General features: G+C 39.9%; 1 protein-coding gene across 1 annotated transcript; it reads right to left on the bottom strand.

Moving 5' to 3' along the window:
- Positions 1-1,622: 1,622 nt before the first annotated feature.
- Positions 1,623-21,500, bottom strand: grik1b (glutamate receptor, ionotropic, kainate 1b). The gene is made up of 16 exons (XM_053507466.1): positions 21,323-21,500; positions 14,947-15,114; positions 14,209-14,466; positions 12,843-13,024; positions 11,633-11,686; positions 11,187-11,360; positions 10,862-11,005; positions 10,467-10,574; positions 7,472-7,507; positions 6,795-6,905; positions 5,062-5,265; positions 3,844-4,067; positions 3,599-3,717; positions 3,249-3,466; positions 2,945-3,170; positions 1,623-2,495 (listed from the first exon to the last, which is right to left on the bottom strand). The coding sequence occupies exons 1-16, from the start codon at positions 21,414-21,416 to the stop codon at positions 2,206-2,208; spliced, it is 2,610 nt and encodes an 869-aa protein (XP_053363441.1). The 5' UTR covers positions 21,417-21,500; the 3' UTR covers positions 1,623-2,205.
- Between the last annotated feature and the right edge of the window lie 371 nt (positions 21,501-21,871).

Raw genomic sequence — 21,871 nt, 5'->3', positions numbered from 1 at the left:
TGTACATTTTCAACACAATGTTTAGATGATCTAGAAGACCAACTATAATTCCCTGCGACTGAATGGTTACTAGGGAAACCATAAGAGCTGACTTTATAAAAAATTCTTCTGACAAATCAGGATTGAGAACGCAGCAGCCGTGTGGTATAAACATCGGTCCCAGGGCCAGACATCAGGTCTGCGGAGAGTCAAGTGAAAAAAACATAATAAATGAAAGCTGAGCTAAAGGTCGGGGTTTAAGACGCACTGCACACAATGTGTTTTGTTTTTAATAAACTCCCAACCTGACACACACACACACACACAACCTCTGTACATTGTGATTACTCAGCTCTGTGCAGCTCATCAGAGGAGCAGGAGGAAGAGGAGGATGTTTCCAGGTCACTTTCTTTAATCCCCTCTGGGTTCGGATTCTAATCCCAGTTTGTGATGAAAGACTTGATTAAGGCTTCAGGAGATTAAAGGACAAGGGCTCGGTCCAGAATTCATCATAACCCAGAAGATTTAAGGTCTCATCGCAAAGCCAGATGTCCTCTTTCCTCTCTTTGTGTTTCTCTTCTTCTCAATTCCGAAGCCCACAATGTATTTATACTGTATATTTCATATCCATTCTGCTCCCTCTTTCTCTCTTTTTCTCTGATTGAAAAAAAAACGTATATAACAATATGGAATGATTACCATAAATCGTCGTTTTCATTAACATCAAACAATAGAAAATCAGATATGATTAATAGACCTTAGAAAAGAAAAGAAAGTACAAGAAACTTTCATATTTAAATCATGTAACAAAGCAGTAATAAAGCTCAACAACAGATCAGAAATCAATAGTTAAATTAAAATACATATATGTTTCTAAAATTCAAATTTTAGATATACAGTGCATCTAAAACAAATTTAAATATCACTAAAAAGTTTTTTTTCTCATAACGTAATTCAAAAAGTACAACTTACGTATATTCTAGACTCATTAGACTCAATGTAAAGTGAACATTTCAAGCTTTTTGTTTAGGTTTCAACCCTGGACCCCATAAAAGAATCTATGGGCTATTGTCAAGAGGAAGATGAACCAACAACACAGATGAGCTGAAGGCTGCTATCAAAGCAACCTGGTCTTTAATAATGTCTCTGGAGTGCCACAAGCTGATGCAATAATTCAAGCCAAAGAAGCCCTGACCATGTATTGAGTGCATAAGTGAAAATATTTTTTCAGTAGTTGGACATTTCCCTCACTCACTCGCTCTATATTGCCTTATCCTGTACAGGGTCACAGGGGGTCCTATCCCAGGAGACTTAGTACACTGGTACACACACACTACAAGCAGTTTGGGAAAACACACCAAGCACAGAGAGAACATGCAAACTACTGTACATACACACACAGACCCGATTTCCTTGGAATCGAAAACACGGAACATAGAGCTATTTTGATTGATCTTAGAAAATATTTAAATATTTCGTGATATTTTAACTTTAAATATTTGACTTTAAGTGACGAATCTAGCATATATGAGCGTTACACTTTTTGTATTTAATTACCTAAAAAAAAAACTTTTCCATAATATGAATAATTTTTTTAGATACAATGTAGATATAAATTATTTACAAAATGTCTCAATTCCGTTCACAGGTTTAAAAGAGGAAAAACTCTGACACAAACACATTTGGAGAATGTAGCAATATTAACCATCCTCATCATCGTCATCATCAAAACTACACCACATGGGGAAAGGTTTCTCCAAAGCTAACAAAGCTAACCCTTCTTTTATATCTTATGTCATGTTCCTATAGATGCTGATTGACAATTTTGAGAATGAGGGCACTACATAGGGTATAAAATAAAATCTCACTATGTAGTGCATACACATTTTGTTCAGTATATGAAACATTGAAGAATAGTGTACTTGTGGTTGAATCCCAAATGGCTCCATGGACAACGCAGAGTGCAGGAGATTACTTCAGACCCTGTATATATATAGACCCTGCCAAAATTTTTTTTGCCTAAAAGGAGAAAAAGACAAATAAAGGACTAGGACTGTTATGAAAATACTTCCTGGTACTACCCGTCACCAATAATTCCCTTTGAGGGAGGGTCTTTTTTTTTACATTCCGAAGTTCCAAATGCCTTAAGTACCATCCAAATCAGGACCGTGAAGAAATATTGTGTAGTCCGATATAATATTTATCCATATCTGTCATGAGTTGTGGTCAGTACTTATTGTGATACTCGCACTGGCCAACACTGGCCTCCTCTACATCGAGATTTTTGCGTGATTTGTAAAAGAACTCGGCGATGGCCACGAACACGGAGAGCACGAGTCCAGCGGCGAGGACGATAAAGATGCCTCCGATGTTCTCGACACCAAGAGCGCTCGCCTCCTTGCTGTCCTCCTCTGGACAGCCGTTTCCTCGCCACCACTTCTCCTTCATCATGTGCAGCTTTCCTTCCTCCTGCAGCTGCAGAATCGCAATCGTCACTTTGTCGCGGTATGGGGAACCTGCAAGAAAATATTCAACATGAGGTGTTATTTAGACATTTTGTAGTTGTACAGCTAGCATAATGCCCAGGACAGTCCAGTCCATAATGCCCAGGTCAATATACCCAGACATCCTTGATACTACAACTGGAGCTATTGTTTGGAAGATTGCAAGTTCAAATCCTATCACTATATTGGCCCTTTTGGCTCCCTAAGAAGAAACATCAACTCCCCACTTCATAGTTGTCTCCTGACGTTTCTGAAACGAGCTGATGTGATATTCCTTAAGACAGCTGTCCAAATCCATTTACTATAGGAACTTGTAATTTACGGAAACTGGTTAGACGTTTTTGACAAAAATATCAGTAAAAGAACATAAATCAGATGGCTCAATTTAATAGTTACCCCAGACAATTTTGAGAAACCAAAGACAAAAAAAAAGTTAAACACTTGCTGATTCCTCCTCTCACCGATTGGTGTGCCCACTCCATAGCCCTTGGAGTCAATGAGACCTCCGATCTGTGTGAGGTTGCAGTTGCGCTGGCTGATGTATTCGATGCTGGTGGACTCCATCAGGAGTGCGTAGTCGGTGGTCAGCACACGTTGGATTCCCTCACGATTGTTTTTCACCAGAGCTGTGTTCTTACGGCTGCTCATGAATGCCCACATTTTCTCATATGTTGAGATCTTTGACTTCTGTGGGAAAATGAAAAGAAATTGTTAGTGTGTGATATAAAATATGGAGAGTTAGGAAAAGAACTGGCAACTGCTTACTTTGAAGAACGTCATGGTGGAGCCGTCCCTCACGGCTCCGTACTCGATCTTGGTTTGTTTGGCGAGATCATCGGCCGAGTCGATGGGCGAGTCCATACGCTCAACGGTGAGAAATGCAGCTAGATTTGCCGTGTATGATGAGATGATGATGAGGGTGAAGAACCACCAGATGCCCCCAACTATCCTAGTGGACAAAGCTTTCGGCATCAGCTCGGAACCTAGGGAGGCAAAAATAACGATGGCATACATTTTCTCAAAAGATCAATAAAGAGGAATCGATGGGATGAAAAGAGTCATTGATGGACATGAACTTTGTCAATTGACCCAAACAGTTGAAGTTCCTACAGTACCTTGCTGCATTAGAGCTCCAACCCCAAACCACACGCTGTTGATTAGCGTAAAGTTGTTCTCCACTACATCAGAGTCAGGGTTGCAGGGGTGTGGATTGTACCATTCATAAGGTGTGAACCTACACACAATACACAAATGCATCTAAACAAAATCAGTTTAGAATAATATAATAATCTGTCTCTGTCTCAAGTCCACCATTGTTCAGCTAAATATGTCTGGATTGGATTTTGAAAGCTGCCTTTACCTGGCAATAACAAATAGGACACAACTGACTCCTAGGCAGGCGAGTAGGACGTACATCCAGATATCAGGTGACAACGGGTTCAGGAAGGAGAAGACACCTGGATTTGTGCCGTTGGGTTTGTGGTACAGGATGGAGATTCCCAGGGTCATGAAGGGTTTGGAGAAATCGATCACCTTCTCCCTGACGTAGGTAATGGTGAGTGGGGCCACTGCTAAATCTGCTACCTGCAGGGAAAATTTTTTTTGGAAACGTTATATTTGTAATCATCAGCTGCAATTTTGGTAAATACCCTGTACAGGAGCAATGAAATCATCAAAAGGGTCCCAGCTTTTGCGAAACTGAATAGCCAAACTGTACCCAAACCTATGATACACATAATTAGCAAGAAGTTAACAGTAGTTAGCTAGCTAACGAAGTTAAGTTAGCATCTAGAACAAACTGCCTAGAGCTACATCCCAATATTTGCTTTTTATTTGAGTGTTGTTTTTTTTTTGTGTGTGTTTTGTGTGCGCATGGACATTGCTCATGATTGGCATGTGCTAAGAGGTGTATCATGAGATTCACCCAGACAGGTCCAGATCCACCAATAAATACCAAAACAAAAAATTACAGGTTACCACCATTTACTTTGTTACTGTACTTAAGTATATATTTATTGTCTCTGTACAATACTTGAGTAGTTTTTTTAGAGGATACAGTACTTTGATCTTTTACTCCGTTTAAAAGTACAGCAAATATCTGTACGCCTACTTATGTAAATTTCTGCATGGCAGTGCGTTTCATAACCACATTAGTGTGTAGTATTAGAAGTAGAAATTTGTCCCAGTACTTTTGATACTTGAAGGTGAGTATTTCTGTACGTTTACCCAGTTACAAGTAAATACAGGACTTCTTCTTATACTTTAGTAATATTTGCGTTAGAAAATCTTTAGTACAGGATTTGTGTACTTTCCCCATCTCTGGTTACCACATATGATAATGAACAGTATATTTGTATAATTCTGTACAGCAGTATGGTCATCGTGGATGTAGCTCATGTATGTACCTTATTATCTCAGACATGTTTGATGATGTCATCTTCTCCACTTCAGGGCATGCATTATAACAGTATCTGTCAGTGGTACAGTCTCTGGTTCCTTTAACTGTACCTTTCATCTTTCTTTAAATATTTGTATCTTTAATCTTTTATGATATAAATGTTTTACATATGTAACATACATTATCTATAAGTTCTCGAACCATGCCATTCCACTCTCCCTTATCGTTCTGGGCACCATATTTGCCATCCGAGACGAGTTTGACCTCATAGGAAAATCCCAGGATGTTGGACAGCTCCTTCAGCAGGTCTAAGCAGTAACCCTCGAAGCGGTCGTTCCCGTATAGCGGCTTGTCTGATTTCTTATACATCACATATGGGTTTTCCTGCCAGACAAAATGTAGTTTGTGAACAACTTGAACCAGAACAGTGATATAAATGGCTGTCTCATACTGTACATGTCCCGTACATTGTGCGATTACAAAGACCACTGAGTGAGTATATAAAATTGACTTTGGGCTTAATTTTCCCTAACTACTCAAATGTTTACTGATCTGGTTCGACATCTAGTCTTTTAAAAAACCCAGACATTTTCTCATGAGATCAGGAACATTCCAATAGTTTCCACAGGAGAAACCAGGACCGTATTGCTTTCTGCAACAGGTACAACTAGGGTTACATAATGTACATTACCCCCTGCTTTTCCAGGAGGTCAGAAACTTAACTGGTTTCCACCAAAGGAACCATGGGTATCTATAGATACCTAACTATAGTTTTTTTCAGGTACTGTTCTATGTACTCTTCTTAGTAATACGTATGATTGGGCTTCTCATTAGGTCCATTTCTGTTGCAAGGACATTTTCTGGAACTCAGGAACATTAAACTAGTTCTACGAGAGGCCAAGGCCAATTGACTTCCTTATCTAGTGAGGAAGAACTGTTCTCTGCAACAATGAACAACAGGGTTCTCTCATGGAAAGGTTTTCTGGGGTTCTGGAACTTTAGGCAAGTTTCCACCAGAGCAGCCGGGGACAAATTTAGTTCCTTTGCCATTTTTTGTTTCAGAACAGGTACTGTTCACTTTCTTCTACTGTTTCCAAGTACAATTAGAATTACCACGAGGTGCATTTAAAAACATGGAATATTTTCCATGAACATTAAGCTAGCTTCCAAAATATGATCCACCAGTCAAAAATGTCTGGGTAGTTTTCACCAGAGGACCAACCGGGAATAGTCCTATTCTAGTTCCTTGGCAATAGTTCTACCTCAGGAGCAGGTGGTGTTCTTTGGTCAATGATAGATAGATGCATCAATCATTCTATTGTGTGTATTCTTACTTATGATTGTTGGTATCGTTGTGGCTGTTTGTTTAAAAAAATTATCCCTTTAAGGTAGCGAATAAGATAATGTGAATACCATTTCATATATTTTATCCTTGAAATACAGAGAGCTAAGCCTTGCTAAGCCATTTAGACTACAGTAGGTTCAAAACCTTTGTGGGAAAACATCAGCAGTTATTATATTTCTGTTCCAAGTCTTGGGGTTATCACCTTAGTCTGTCAAAACGATATGGATTTCAACTTTTTCAGCTCTACTGGTCCTTAAGGGTTAGATATGGATACTGTATCCCTGTTGGTGCCTCTGAAGTGAGCATGAAAATGCCTGAACAAAAAGCTTAGCATATTTGTCCCACACTGATGCAGCTTTGGTTGATAATAGTATACATTATCATGGTGATAAAGATGTATTCAGGATTTAAATTTCTTTTGTTATGAAACCTTACAGTATTAATGGAACAAAACTTTATCTATACAATGAACTAATCACTTTACATTGTTTTATTGATAGGCCTCAATATCTAACAAATAGTTCTAGCTAGGACATATTATATTTTACTATTTCTTGACAATCTTTACCAGAATAGTTGTGACGATCAGAGTCCGGTTGGCCATGGACTCCGTAACGTTACCCGACTTGTCTTTGCCGTCTGTCAAGTTAAGACCCGTGTTAGAGTTCCAGACCCCAATCTGTTAAACAGTACATAATAAGATATTACATTTTTATCCCTTTATACAGTCTATAAATAAAAAAACTACATTTTAAATTACCTAGAAGATTTTACAAACTCTTCTAGAAAAATCTGTATTTCTAGAAAAATCTGAACTCTGAAGCAATGCATTTTATTGCAAAATATTAGGAAGAACACAACAATATTGGGATTGAAGTGGAAAGAAAGGGAAAGGTGAAAGTTTTTTTTTTTTTACAATATTAATGATGATTAATAATATTTAAATAATATTTTAAATAATTTAAATATTAATAATTAATTATTAAAAATAAGGTAAATATTATTAATATTTTTAATCTAGGCTAGCCTTTCTAAATTAATTACCCAATTATCAACTATCAATTATCTCTATATACTACACTGTTAAACTGTTAAATTATCAGTTGGTTTAAGGTAGCGAGCTACAATTTAGTTTAGTTGTAATATTTTTGTTTAATTCTAATTAGCCCGATTTTTGTATTTAACACTGGAAGGAAGGGGTAAAGGGCTGGGGAGGAAGACACAAAGCCATCCTGCAAAACAAACCTTCTTCCATACTTTATGAAAACGCCCAGGATCCGACTTGTGTAAAGTTAGAGAAAAAGAGAGAAAATTTAGATAAATAATTGATGGGCTAATAAAACTATTATTAAGGTAATAATGTTAAAGGAAATAGAACCACATTGCAATTAGTAGAAACACTTACCCTACTAAATCTTTAAACACACTGTGACTCAAATAGGGGTATTTATTTATTGTCATGATTCACGCCCACACCCACGTGATACAGGCGCTAGTTGACTCAGGATCAGACCGCAATCTTATCAACGCAGCCTAGGCCAAGGCTCTGGTTATTCCCGCACTGCGTTTGGAAACTCACCTCAAGGTTTAGGCTCTTGACGGGAGCCCACTCTCATCTATCACCCACAGAACCCCTCTCGTCAGTCTCAGGATCTCAGGCAACCACACAGAGCGGGATTCGCTATTCATTATGAAGGGATCTCACGCTACAATCCTTCTGGGCCTGCCCTGGCCAATCCGTCACAACGCAAAGATAGATTGGGAGAGAAACTCGATTTTTGCTTGGAGCTCATCATGTTCCATGACCTGCTTACAAGCTGCAGCCACACCTTGCCTCAGCCCTGCCCCTGCAGGGGAACCACCAGACCTCACCCACGTCCCCTCAGAATACCATGACCTTAAGGAGGTCTTCAGGAATTGTCGCGCCACCTCTTTGCACCACACAAAAACAAACTACACCCCTGTTCCTTCTTCTCACACCGCCTAACGCCCACTGAAAGAAACTATGGCATCTGCAATCGTGAGCTCCTGGCCATTAAGCTAGCTCTGGAGGAGTGGAGACATTGGTTAGAGGGGACGGAGGTTCCCTACCTGGTCTGGACCGATCATAAGAACCTTGAATACCTTCAGAGCGCCAAGAGACTCAACGCCTGCCAGGCCCGATGATCCCTGTTGTCCCCTGCGAGTCAGCAAAAGATACAAGGACCAAGCAGACCGCAGGCGCTTTCAGGCTCCTAAGTACAGAGTGGGGCAGAGAGTCATGCTATCCACCCGAGATATCCACCTAAACGTCGCCTCTCGTAAACTCTCTCCCTAATACATTGGGCCCTTCACCGTCACCAAGATTGTCAATCCATGTGCCATCAAGCTACCTCTCCCCTCTACAATGTGGCGAGTCAACCACACGTTTCATGTTTTCCAGCTACGCCGCCTCGCCCCATGCCCGTCTGCTCACCTGTTTCTCATTCCCTCCACTAATTATTCCCGTGATGTAAGCACGTGTTGCGCGATGCTCTAATCGCTGGATAATTGTGTGTTTTTATACCTCGATTTTCTCACGTTTCTTTTCTCTTCGGATTTCACATTGCCAACCTCGCTTTGTTTCTCGTTTTCGCTTTCGGTTTCTCGTCTCAGATTTGTTTGCCTTATTCTTTGATCTCCCGGTTTCGACCTCACGCTTCCTATTCTGGTTTTCGCCTCCTCGTCTACGTTTTTGGATTAAACGCCTCGCTCTTTGATCTCCCGGTCTCAAATCTACGCTCCCCCCTTTGACTACGGCTCCCGCCTTACGTTTTTGTTCTGACGCTTCGCCGTCTGACTTTTGGTACGTACTCCACTTTCGCTCCTCGGCCACGCCCCCATTGTCTGCCGTCGTCTCCCGCGTTTGGATCCATCACGTTCCGCTCCACCCCGTGATATTTATAGTCCATAAAATTAAAATAGATCATGACTGTAATTGTCTGACAATTACTATTTTAAAATAAATCCACTGCATTATAGTTATAACATTAACAACGCAGATTTTAGTACTTATCACTTATTGCACTAAACATTTCATCACTGCAATAATATTGACACCGATACCGAACAATAAAGTTTTTTTTACATAACGTCATTACAGTAATATGCATGAAAGTTTACCAGTAAAAGAAATAATATCTGTAGTAATCTATAATACTCACTCACTCATCGTCATTACCTGTATTATTATTATTATCCTGTATTTAGGGTCGTGGGGGCCCTGGAGCCTATCTCAGGAGACTTAGGGCACGAGGCGTGGTACACCCTGGACAGGGCGCCAATCCATCGCAGGGCACACACACATACACTCACACACACTCATTCACACACTACAGGCAATTTGAGAACATCAATCAACCTAACCTACATGTCTTTGGCCTGTGGGAGGAAACCGGAGTACCCGGAGGAAAAAGGAGAACATGCACACAGAGATGGGAATCGAACCTGGACCCTGGAGGTGCAAGGCAACAGTGCTAACCACTACACCACCATGCCACCTAGTCTCTAATAATTAAGCAATAAATAAAACAGTGTGAGAATCAGGACACCCTGCAATTATCTGTTCATCACTGTAATAAAAATGTCATTTTTTAAATTAAAAAGTTATTGCTGTAATAATAAAACCAGCATTCCAGTAAGGTTAGTGATGACCAATGAAGTTTTCTCTGCAGTCATGACATCAACTCATTGTGATAACGGTCATTAGGTCATGACTATAACAGGATAATCGCTAACTATAATAATGGAGTCATTTCTGTAATAATATGTCAAATGAATCACTACAATGACAAAATCACATCTATAAAAATGGGGTCAATACAGTCATAATCAGATCACTGCTATTATAACAGTCATTGTTAAAATAATTAAGTCATTTGTGTAATTATCATTAAATTACTATAATGTAATAAATATTGATATATAATAATATATAATAATAAGGTCATGACAATATACTTAAAGTCATCATAGCAATTTGGTTGATACTGTAATAATAAGATCCTTATCTAATAACAAGATCATTACCAAGTCATTATCATCATCACTGGAACGATCAGATTGTAACTAGTAATTAGACCATCATTACTGTAAAGCAACCACTGTAATAATGATGTCACATAAAGTCACTGTCATAACTGGATTACCAATCTCTCTGATAATCTTAATCTGTGCTCGCACTGTGTGTACTGTATGTGTTTGTGTGGGAGTGTGTGTGAACCTTTTCCATGCCATCTTCTTTCAGGCTGATAATGTCCAGGTCAAAATCTTTCCTCAGTCCGTCTGTCCTGTTCAGGATGATCTGTCCAGTTAATCCGTTCCACTGCGACTAACAAGGAAAACAGGACACGGTGAAAAGACTGATGCAATGTGTCAAGAACTTTTATGATGTTTCAATAATGGTAATAACACATGTTAGCTGATTGTGGTATGTGAGGAACTGGTCTGAATGGCTTCATGGAATTCTGGGAACACAGATCTAACAGCATCATCATAAGAGAGCAAACACAATTAAAGGAGCACCCTCACCTGATTTACTCTTTATTCCTCTTTAGTGGAACCAGGTTAATTAGAACACAACATGCAATAATGAATTTCTTTGAAGCTCCCACTCACCTCTTTAAATGTGTTGATGAAGCGCGAACCAAAGCGCCATGGTTTGTGTCGGTGGCACTGCAGCGAGCTGACGGTGATCTGTGACGCCCTCTGTGCCGCCGCTGCCACCATGAACACGGCGTCGTACATCAGAGCCGCTTCAGTCTGAATTCAGTCAGGAATAGAACGCATAGTATAATATAGACAACCGAGTGTGTGATTGGAGTGTGTGTGTTCATGTTTATGTACAGTGTATTGTATGTTAATGATGAACCAATTATTATAGCCTTTTGTGTGTTACGTGTTATTAGACAAATTTGTCTGTCGTTTAGGGATGATGTCTAACCGTCATTATGCCCTCCATTATGCCAGTGTCGAGTTTCGGTGGACCCTGAACTCTCTCCATGGACCATTTCGCCAGCACCGATGCCACCTGATGGTTGTCTACATTCAGAAGACGGAAACCGGTCATGTTTACGCCACTGTAGCGGTACGGCTCCAAATCCAGAGCGTACAGGTCCTAAAACACAACAGGACACAACAGTAAAATAAAAACGTGTTTTCTTTTCTGGTTTGATTTTACACCACTTATCTTGTTTGCCTTATTACAAGTCTTTACATTTCAGAAGATAGTAAACGATTATGGGGCAACAATCCTGCTAGACGATGCTACACAATGTGTACGATGGAGCTGCTAAAATAAAACACAATCTGAGTTCAATATACAGGATCCAATAATTGTGAAAGAATTGTACTGTATTGTGTAATCGAACTGTAAGAAATTTGACGTACTAGTGTGGTGAAGAAGAAATGGTAGTACTCAGTCATCATGCCCATAGAAAGTAACTGTAGAGAAAGAGAAAGAAATTTGATTTAATTAAATTCTTATTTATACACAGGGGTTGGACAATGAAACTGAAACACCTGGTTTTAGACCACAATAATTCATTAGTATGGTGTAGGGCCTTGTTTGCGGCCAATACAGCATCAGTTTGTCTTGGGAATGACAGATACAAGTCCTGCTCAGTGGCCAGAGGGATTATGAGCCATTCGTCTTGCAGAATAGTGACCAGGTCACTACGTGATGCTGGTGGAGGAAGACGTTTCCAAAACACCCCAATGTGGCTCAATAATATTAGATCTGGTGACTGTGCTGGCCATGAGAGATGTTCAACTTAACTTTTATGTTTATCAAACCACTCTGGTGCATTATTATCCTGGTACACGGCACCGCCTTTAGAATACAATGTTTGAACCACTGGGTGCACAAGGTCCTCCAGGATGGTTCGGTAGTCTTTGGCAGTGACGCGCCCATCTAGCACAAGTATTGGGCCTAGGGAATGCCATGATATTGCAACCCAAACCATCACTGATCCACCTCCATGCTTCACCCTGGGCATGCAACAGTCTGGGTGGTACGCTTCTTTGGGGCTTCTCCACACCGTAACTCTACCGGAAAGACAGTGAAGACAGACTCATCAGAGAACAATACATGTTTCACATTGTCCACAGCCCAAGATTTTCGCTGCTGGCACCATTAAAACCAACGTTTGGCATTGGCATGAGTGACAAAAGGTTTGCCTATAGCAGCCCAGCCATGTACACTGACCCTGTGGAGCTCCCGACGAACAGTTTTGGTGGAAAATGTCGAGTTGAGGTGCACATTTATTTCTACAGTGTGTTGGGCAGCTGTGTTTTTTTTTAAACTCTGATATGTCACCCATAATGTTGTGTGCATTGCAATATTTTAAGCAAAACTGTGCCATTACTACTAATTAATTAAACCTTCACACTTTGCTCTAACTGGTGGAATGTGCAATCGATGAAGATTGACCACCAGGCTGGTCGAATTTAGCCATGAAACCTCCAAAACTAAATTGGCCAGTGTTTCAGTTTCATTGTCCAACACCTGCATATACTGTATAGTGCATTCTAGTGTAGTCTGATATTTTCCGAACGTGTTACGTGTGCTGGGCTCGGGAGAACATTTGGCATGCATTACCTGTTTTAACACCTCGGCTGATGTCTGGTATGAGCAGTCGAAGATGACGCAGAACTCTTTACCCCTCTTCATCTCCTTGAGAAGTGGCCGAGCGTCTCTGTTCCCCACAGGCAGCTGCCGGATCTTAATCTTGATGCTGTAACGGGACGGAGCTTTAATCAGCTCCTGCAGACGAATCAGGCCTTTAAAACAGATAAGCAAACACAGTGAGGTGTTGAACTCATACAGCCTACTGCTTTACATGTGCTTTCTTGTTTCAATCCTTTTTTAGCTCAGTACTGACCACATTAAACACACCTGCTAATTCAGTGTGTTGGTCATGTACTGTGTTTTCATATTACAGTTAAAAACAGTTCCCTAGAAGTTCCGTCCTAAGTTTCCTAAGTTTTGGTAAAATTTTGTAAAAGTGTCCTTCTTAACATGGATGATCTCAAAATTGTATTTTATGTTATCTTGTTATATCTTGATATATCTTCTCCCAGATGGGACACCTCCCATTCACCAACCAGTTTTGACCTAATGGATATCAATCAGGAAGGTTGAGTAGCACAAGGTTGAGTTCCATTCAAACTACTGCTGGTGCTACATCACTGGCAGCGAGACACACTCTGAGGAAAACATTAACTCTGTATACAAGGGCTCACAGATACCCACAATTGGCAACTGCCTTTCTGACTGACAAAGTAGGAGTGCTCTAGGACACACAGCCTTTTATGCAATTGAACTTGAGATCTCCACATGATAGAATGGATGCTTTTCTGTTGCAGCACTTTAGTGTTCTTGGAAAATATGTCAATTTCGCGGAATTGAATAAGAAATGTTAGGCGGCAATTTTGGTTAGCTTTTGTCTAAAGTACAGCTGTCTTCTGAGAAGCATTTGTGCACCATGTATGCCCTTCTCAAAGAAGCCAACCCAATAATTATGCTTAGCACATAAAAGTAAACAAAAACCCAATCCTGCCATCTGAAAGAAAGTTTGACTACTTCCCAGATGTTCCCACAGATTATTCGATAAATTCCTCCCATTCTGATACAAAGTTGGACCGATCACGGCCATTCTGACAGAAGGTTTGACCAATCCAAGCCCACAAAAGCTTTGATCTTATGCTCTCCCACAGACTGTTTGATCAATTCTATCTACTTTTACAAAAATTCTGACTAACCCCACCCTCTCTGAAGGAAAATTTAAGCAAGCCACCAACTCTGACAAAATGTTTGACAACTCCCATCAGCCCTAACAAAAAACTTTGACCAATCCCAAAGTAATCCAATCACCCAAGCAGCAAAAGAAATCTGGGCCAATGCCAACCACTCCTGCAGAGAAACCATGTATTTATTGCTTCTATTACTGATAAACCCCTCCTACCTGTTGCATCCTCATACACTACAGTGACACTCTTCCATTTGTAGAAGTGCACGATGTCGAGCACGGCCCGGCTAATGGAGGCATACTCTGGGTGCAGGTTGACGTAGAAGCTGTCCCTGTTGTCCAAAGATGGATGTTTCCAACGTGTCTGTATGTGAGGAACCTCCAGCGCATTGCAGATGGACTGCACAGCACTGACTGAGGAGCTGTGGGAGGGGCCAAAGACTGCAGCCACACCCAGTGACAGCTGATCACAGGCTGAAAGTGCATGAGACATGAGAAGGTGGAGTCAGGTAAAGAAGAGGAACATGGGGGTGACGTCGAAACACAGTCAAGTCGACGTCATTATGTACTAAGGGACATTTGAATATATATATTAAATATATGAATATATATTCAAATGTTGCTTAATATATAATGATGACTTCACTGTGTTTGCTTATAGAGTTAAGGGCCGTGCCCTATGGCCCAACAGTGATAACCCAGGGCCTCAACCACCTGAGCCGTCACTGCTCCTGACAATATGCTGACTATTATTTTTTGATTTTTGCTTTAATATTACGTACTTCATTTTACAGCGAAGGGGAAAAACATGATTTCTTTCCTCAGTGCTTTTTCTTTCCTGCTTTTTCATGTTTATTGGTAAGTAAGTATTGGTAATACTTTGGGAAACAGAAAATGTCAGAATGGATGAGCATTAAAATATTTAATTAAAACATTTTTACATAATTGACCTACCTCTCCTCGAGGCTTCAAAGCTGTCGAACATGTTGATGCGCTGGATGTCGTAAGTAAGCGTTGTGTTGGGCATAAGCGTCCTGTTTCGGTTTATGCTGGTCACAGCGAATTTAAAGGCTAGCTCCTCCACACTCACTGGCTCGTTCTCGAATGTCTCAAAGATACCACCTGCACACACAAACACAGCATTAGGGCCACAGATATTCTTCATAGATACAATTACTTGTGGGTCGTTTGAAAATGAAAATCTCTCTTTTCCAATATTCTTACTTTTATCATTATAGCATGTCAAATTAAGGAATGTAAGCAACTATAAAAACTAATTGGTAACTAGTGTACGGTTCTTATTCAAACCTGAATATCTGTCTCATAAGAAAGATACTCAGCTTGCAGGATTTCATGTCCTTTACATTTACATTTACATTTAGGCATTTGGCAAACGCTCTTATCCAGAGCGACTTACAAAAAGTGCTTTAATGTTTACACATCCCTCATCTTCATTAAGCTGTTATCTCTTATAAGGGGTTTTGGAAACATACAGCTGCAAAAACATTTTAGAATAACACTATGATACAGGATATTGTAGAAGAACCTGCACGAAGGCATGACCCAGTTCACAGGCCAATAGAAGGTCATTTACCACTTTAACCAGTACATGTTAAAGTGGTAACATGTACTGTATATAATTCCTAGTATTTCCTATTTAATCCTCCTTTTAATTAAATGTAATTTAATTAAATTATTTTTTTAAAATATATTTGGATTAGGAAAATATCCATCTATCGAATTAGGTGTACAAATTAATGATTTTAAGAAGGAAATGGATGGGTTGAAAGTAAACATGTAAGAAAATCAGCCAAAAAAACAGTCATTGTAACAGTAAATGCAAAACATTAAGCCCAATATCCCATTGTGCCACCGTGGCAGCTCTGGCCCCTTAGGCTGAAGATTCTGCAAGACCTCTGAAGGTGTGCTGTGGTGTGTGGCACCGGGATGTTAGCGGCAGATCATTTGGGTGCCGCGGGTTGTGGGGTGGGGCCTCCATGGATCGGACTTGTTTGATGGCGCTTTCCTCCATTCCTCCAGAGCATCCAATCAGTTTGAGACCTGGGAAATTGGGTGGTCGGATCAACAACCTTGGTGTCAACAATTTGTGCTACATTGGCTTTTCTATGGGAATGGGCTATCCCTTGGTCCTTACAGGCACGGATGAGCTTTGGGTGCTCATGCTACTGTCACTAGTACATTTACTGGTTTATAATTGATAATCAATGTTGTTTAGTGCTCCTGGTGGTGGTGTTAGTGTAAAGGCTGATCGTTGTGTACAGCGCGGACAGTTTTTCGTACTCACTAGGGCACAAGCATATTTCCATATATAGTAGTACAGATATGAGAAGCATATCAGTGCTACTATATAGAAAGTTGTAAATCCCTCCCTCGTAAACCAAGACAATGCTCGTTTTTCAAGTTAAGTTTATTAAAAATCTTTGCTCGTCTTGCGGAACACTCGTAAACCGCGTTACTCGTAATCCGAGGTTCCACTGTATTAATAAATGGTAAGATATTATAAAGTTGCCTAAATCTAAAGGTACATTAATTCAGTTATAATGTCATAGATTAATTCACAAGATCGTTCATGAGACTTAAGCTCACAAATGATGAGTATCCATAAATGCATAAAAAATAAACTAAGAACATAACATAGATCAACGCGAAAGCTAGGTGAGTATAATAACTGGACGATACTAACAGATTAGCATGACCCGTAAACGTGCCAACATCACCCATTTGGTGATTAGTAATCATATCCTGTACCTTCAGGCTGACATGGCAGGGTTTTAGAAGCTAAACTTTTACTCTGTGTCACCATGGGCACCAGAAATATCACCTGCGCTTTTTATAGATGTTGTGACCTCGTCGTCGAGAACATGCAGAAATAACACACTTAAAATATCTTAAAAGATACACATGTCCTTTAACAAGTTTATTATTTTTTCGGGGAAAGGAAGAAATATTTCAAAAACAAACAGCCAAACTGAGCTACGGATCACTTAATCTTTTTGCATAATTATGATACGTTTCCTGTTTATAATTTTCGCATTATTGTATAAATAGTAAATCAGAGCACATAAACATAAAATATATAATAAGTGTGTGTGTGTGTGTGGTTGATTTGTTAAACAGTATTCATTGCCATGCGGAGTTGCATGTAAAGGACTAGAGGACAATCACTGCACTGTTTAGTCCATGTATTCACCCAGGACTCTAAAAGCCTTCGCTGAGCCACAAACTCACTCTCTCTCTCTCTCTCACACACACACACTCACACACATCTCAATATACAGCCAGTCTGAGAAAGAATTACATATTTACATTTTTATCTGATGGTCATGTTTAGCTTACAGCCTCTAATATGTGTCTCTCTGCATGTTTACGTCCTGCTTAGTCCTGTGTAATTATTTGTGAAATAAACCCCATTTTTTTGGGAAAAGCACTATACTATATTAGAGTGGATTAGATTTCATATTGAACTTTTGATGTTTAATGCTTTTATATTACGCTATTTAATGTATAACACACATATAAAAAGCAGCATTAGCACGAATACAGGGTTATTCCATGATGGCTGCCTTCCAGCTGATCATTCCGGGAAATTGCTTGTCTGAAAGTGCTTCATGTTTTTTTATACATTCGTTCATTACAGAATCACATTCATGTCCAGGTAGAGCAAACATTATCTCGTACAGTTCAGTTACAGACTTGGATGTGATATGGATGTTGATTCGAGGAGAAGAAGAAGATGATGATGATGGTGATGATGATGATGATGATGATGAATGAATGAAGAGGAAAAGGCTGAAAAAGCTCAGGCACATCTGACCAGAAGTCTCCTGTAACTCAAATAACCACTCTTTGAAACCATAGTAAGCAGGAAAGCAGCTCAAACACACCACACATCACCGCCTGTTTCAGATGGGCTCCAACACATTCCCACGAGAATCAGGCATCATCAGGTACCTGAGGGTTCCAGTTTCGGTGAACCCTATGACAGGTTAGGTTCCTATAACAGCACGCCTCGCAGCGTTTTATTCTTTACTCATTATTATGTTAATTGGATGCAGTCTAACAGGAGGTTTAAAGCTTTGAAAAGCCTGGCAAAGACAGTGCAAGGTCACAATACAACACTGCAACATACGGACCAGATTATGCAAACAGAGAGAGAGAGAGAGAGAGAGAGAGAGAGAGGATTCATTTGGATTAAACATGGTTAGATTACAGTGTGTTTTGGTGTTTCATAAATCTCACTCTTCTGGGTTTCTGTCTCAATAAACCATGCTGGATAAGGCACACGGTTTGGCCTAGATCAGACTGAGATTCAGGATTAGACCTCAAAAGCGATTTAACTGAAGCAGATGTTTAACAGTAGAGCAAATTACATGGTTTTGCCCGTCAGTTCAAATGTAGTGGATGTTCTGTGTGTGGAAAAGCTCACTCTAAAGCTAAAATAAAAAACAACTACACATTATCCCACACTATACATATTACAGTGTTTAGCTGTGTAACGATTAAAGATAAAGATTTTTTTTTTCATGTTTAAAGTTCAACTGTCTTTTTTATGCTTTTCCGTCTCCAGTACATTCAGAATGTGATTATCTCTTCATCTTCACTGAGGTGGTTTGGCCTGGTCAGGGTTGCAGTCAATCCAGAGCCTGTCACTAACTTCAAGACAGGAAGACATCCTGCTAGGGACTCACCAGTCCATCGCGAGTCATGAGTTCAGACAAGTGAAGAGCATGCGAAACTACGGAGGATTATTATTTTTTTTATCTTGTGCACACAGCTCACCTCCTGACAACAAATCAAACAAACTGCTCAAATAAAGCAACGAAGGTCTTCATGTCTCAGAAATTAACTAAGTGTAAATGTAAATGCACACGATGCAACTGTCTCCGTGCAAAAGCCCAACGTCTTTAAAATGTTATGCTGATAAATATCTAATGTGACCAACTTTTGGGACTTTAGTGGCTCTGTACAAAAAACACAACCTGGATCAACAGGATCAATCTGTGAGCCCTTAGACATTTATTTATTTATTTATTTATTTATTAATTGGTAAATGTAAATTATGTCACAGCAACAAATTGTGGACATCCGCTTGTTAACTTAGACACTGAGTTTAAGGTCCACAATTAGCCATTTAAAAGAAAATTTTTTTTATGCATTAAATACGGTATACAGTTCATTCCAACACTGTAAAGTTCTTTTGTCTTATTTCAGAGCACAGATGGGTAAGAGCCTTGCTCAGGGGCCCAACAGTAGCAGCTTGGTGTGCTGGGGCTAGACCATGTCCAGACTCTTAACCACTGTTCATCATTCTATGTTGTAATAAGATTGTATGTATATTGAGTGTATTTACATAAGTAAACCTTCTTTATAACATCAGTACACACTGCTTGCTCAGTCCCTTATTAGTTATTTCAAAACCCGTCTGACTGCAACTCACCCCTGGCAGATCTGTCTCTGCGCTCCATCCGTCCTCTGCAGCTGATCCAGAATGTGGCTGCATGACTTGTTTTTAACCTTTCTAAAGTTCTGCCACCCCACCCCACTGCTCCCTCCACTGGCTTACTGTACTGTACTGTAGCTGCCTGCATCAGAGTCGAAACACTGATGCTTGTCTACAAGGCTAAAAACGGCCCAGCACCCACTTGCATCAAATCACTGATCACACGAATCACTGCACCACGTCCCCTCTGATCTTCCAGCACTGCTCAACTCGTCCCACTCGTCCCAACACATGTATCTAGACTGTTCTTGTTCTGTCACTTAGGTGGGGGAATGAAACACCTTACTCTAGATGTTTGTACAGCCGAGTCACTGGGAATCTTTGAACATCCTCTAAAGACCTGTCTGTTTCTTAGGTATTAAAGTTAATTCTCTACAAAAACAATACTTCCCAATAGTGTTGGACTGATGGTACTTATATGTGGTAACCTAAAGTAAACCAATGTAAGTATATATATAAAAAGAAATAATATACCAGAAATATAGTGTTTTTTTTCTCAACGTGGGTGTGGCTATATAGTAGACTATGAAAACTGAACCTTTGAAGATTCCAACCACCGTTAAACAACATTGAGGAATATGTTTATTCTTCCTGCGGGAAGTTTAAAACCAGTTTGTTTTATATGTCTCGTAACTGTGGCGCTAATAAAAACCTTTAATGAAAGCGGGTTGACACGGGTTATTAGAGCAATCCCAAAATGCATCCCAGCATATCCGGAAGCAAGCGTAGATGCAGCAGTAATGAATCTGGTCCTCCTAAGATGCACCAAGTAATAACTATGAAGACAAATAACTGATAGAACAGAGCGAGATGAATAGATGGCAGACGTCGCTCCATCTATTAACATGAATTATTCAACCATCTGCACGATTCTAATGAACAAGGGCGAGATCATGGAACATGTTAGTTTTATACTGTGTATAGCCAATTGTGTTAGTATCCTAGTAACTAATCAACGTTTGTTGAATTTACGAACAAGCTTTTGGAACACAAATTGTTCTTATGTTGGGGACTTACTGTACCTTGAACTGAGAGGTCGGTACGCCAGAGCAACCAGAGTCCTTTCACATTCATTTACAGCCTAGCAACATGCAAATAAGGATTTGCTAGAGATTAATATTGTTATTGTTATTCCATACAAATACAAGTTAAAATTCTCCACATTTTTCGCAAAACTGAATTCTAACACAACCATGAAATTCGCACCCGTGCTCAAAGAACATTTTATATATACATATTTATTCTTTAAATTTTCAATTTCAAATGCGGACTAAAGACTTATTTTTCCTTAGATTTTTGGGTTACAACAGTATGTGACTGATGGTATGTACAGTAAGATAGTAACCTAGTAACCAGTGTAAGGATCTGTCCAATGAACAAAGCACTTTTGTAAGTCGCTCTGGATAAATACCTACATGTAAATGTAAATATAATTCAGCACCCCTGATCTGGAGTAAGCACTTTATCCTGGGTTTTGGATGAGGAGTCTATCCTGGGAACTCTGGGTGTGAGGCAGAAGGATGGATGGCAAACAAATCACCCACAAATGTCTTCATAACATAAATGTACACACTAAATCACACCTATAGGGGTGTCTGGAATGACTAATGCACTGACTAGGATGTGTGTGGAAGGTTTGGGTGAAGCAGCACACCCAGAGAGAGCCCACAGAGCATGCACAGACCTCTAACTCCACAGCAAAAATCAAATCTGCATTAGTTTAGTACATTTCCAGCAGAGTTTTAATGTAGTTAAATGCATTCGAATCTGCAGTAAAGTTTATCGCGCGCGCTGCTGTACAGTACGTACCGATGCGCAAGACGTTCTGCTGCGCGCTCGCGAGGACGCACAGCACCAGCACGAGCTTCAGGAGCGACCAGGGAAGTCGTTTCTTTCTCGCCATGGCGCGCGCGCACGGAGCTTGCCTCAAGCATGGAGAACTCTCATCATCATCATCCTTTTTTCTTGTTGTTCTTTCTTCTTCTTTGTGCTCCCCTTCTTTTCACGCGCTCTACTGTATGCACGAGCCAAAATAAAGTTCAGGCTTAGGGAAGCGATGGAGTGTGTGTGTGTGTGTGTGTTTATGTAGACCAATTGGATGAAAGTAAAGGCGGGGCTCCAGTGAAACTTATTCAATTATTTTAATTTTTCAATATTTTCAATTCTTTTTTAATATGTTTATTATATATAGCTGAAAGTGTGTGTGTGTGTGTGTGTGTGTGTGTGTGTGGTTGTGTATATATACAGACTCACTCTCTTACATATACTCTTATAGTCAGCTAAAAATCTATACACACTTCAGGAAAAATTATTATCATATTATTAAATATGTCAATATATAATGTATAGTAATACACT

Source organism: Clarias gariepinus, chromosome 11 (genome assembly GCF_024256425.1).
Source record: "Clarias gariepinus isolate MV-2021 ecotype Netherlands chromosome 11, CGAR_prim_01v2, whole genome shotgun sequence".
Taxonomy (NCBI): domain Eukaryota; kingdom Metazoa; phylum Chordata; class Actinopteri; order Siluriformes; family Clariidae; genus Clarias; species Clarias gariepinus.
Note: the sequence above shows the minus strand (reverse complement) of the source record. Positions and strands in the feature narration are given on the sequence as shown.

Excerpts from the sequence above, each read along its gene's own strand:
- grik1b (XM_053507466.1), bottom strand. The coding sequence starts at position 21,416 with ATGGCGAGAAAGAAACGACTTCCCTGGTCGCTCCTGAAGCTCGTGCTG. Across the intron at positions 14,467-14,946 it reads CTTTGAAGCCTCGAGGAGAG|CCTGTGATCAGCTGTCACTG; the intron begins GTAGGTCAATTA and ends ATGCACTTTCAG. Across the intron at positions 10,575-10,861 it reads TCATCAACACATTTAAAGAG|TCGCAGTGGAACGGATTAAC; the intron begins GTGAGTGGGAGC and ends TTTCCTTGTTAG.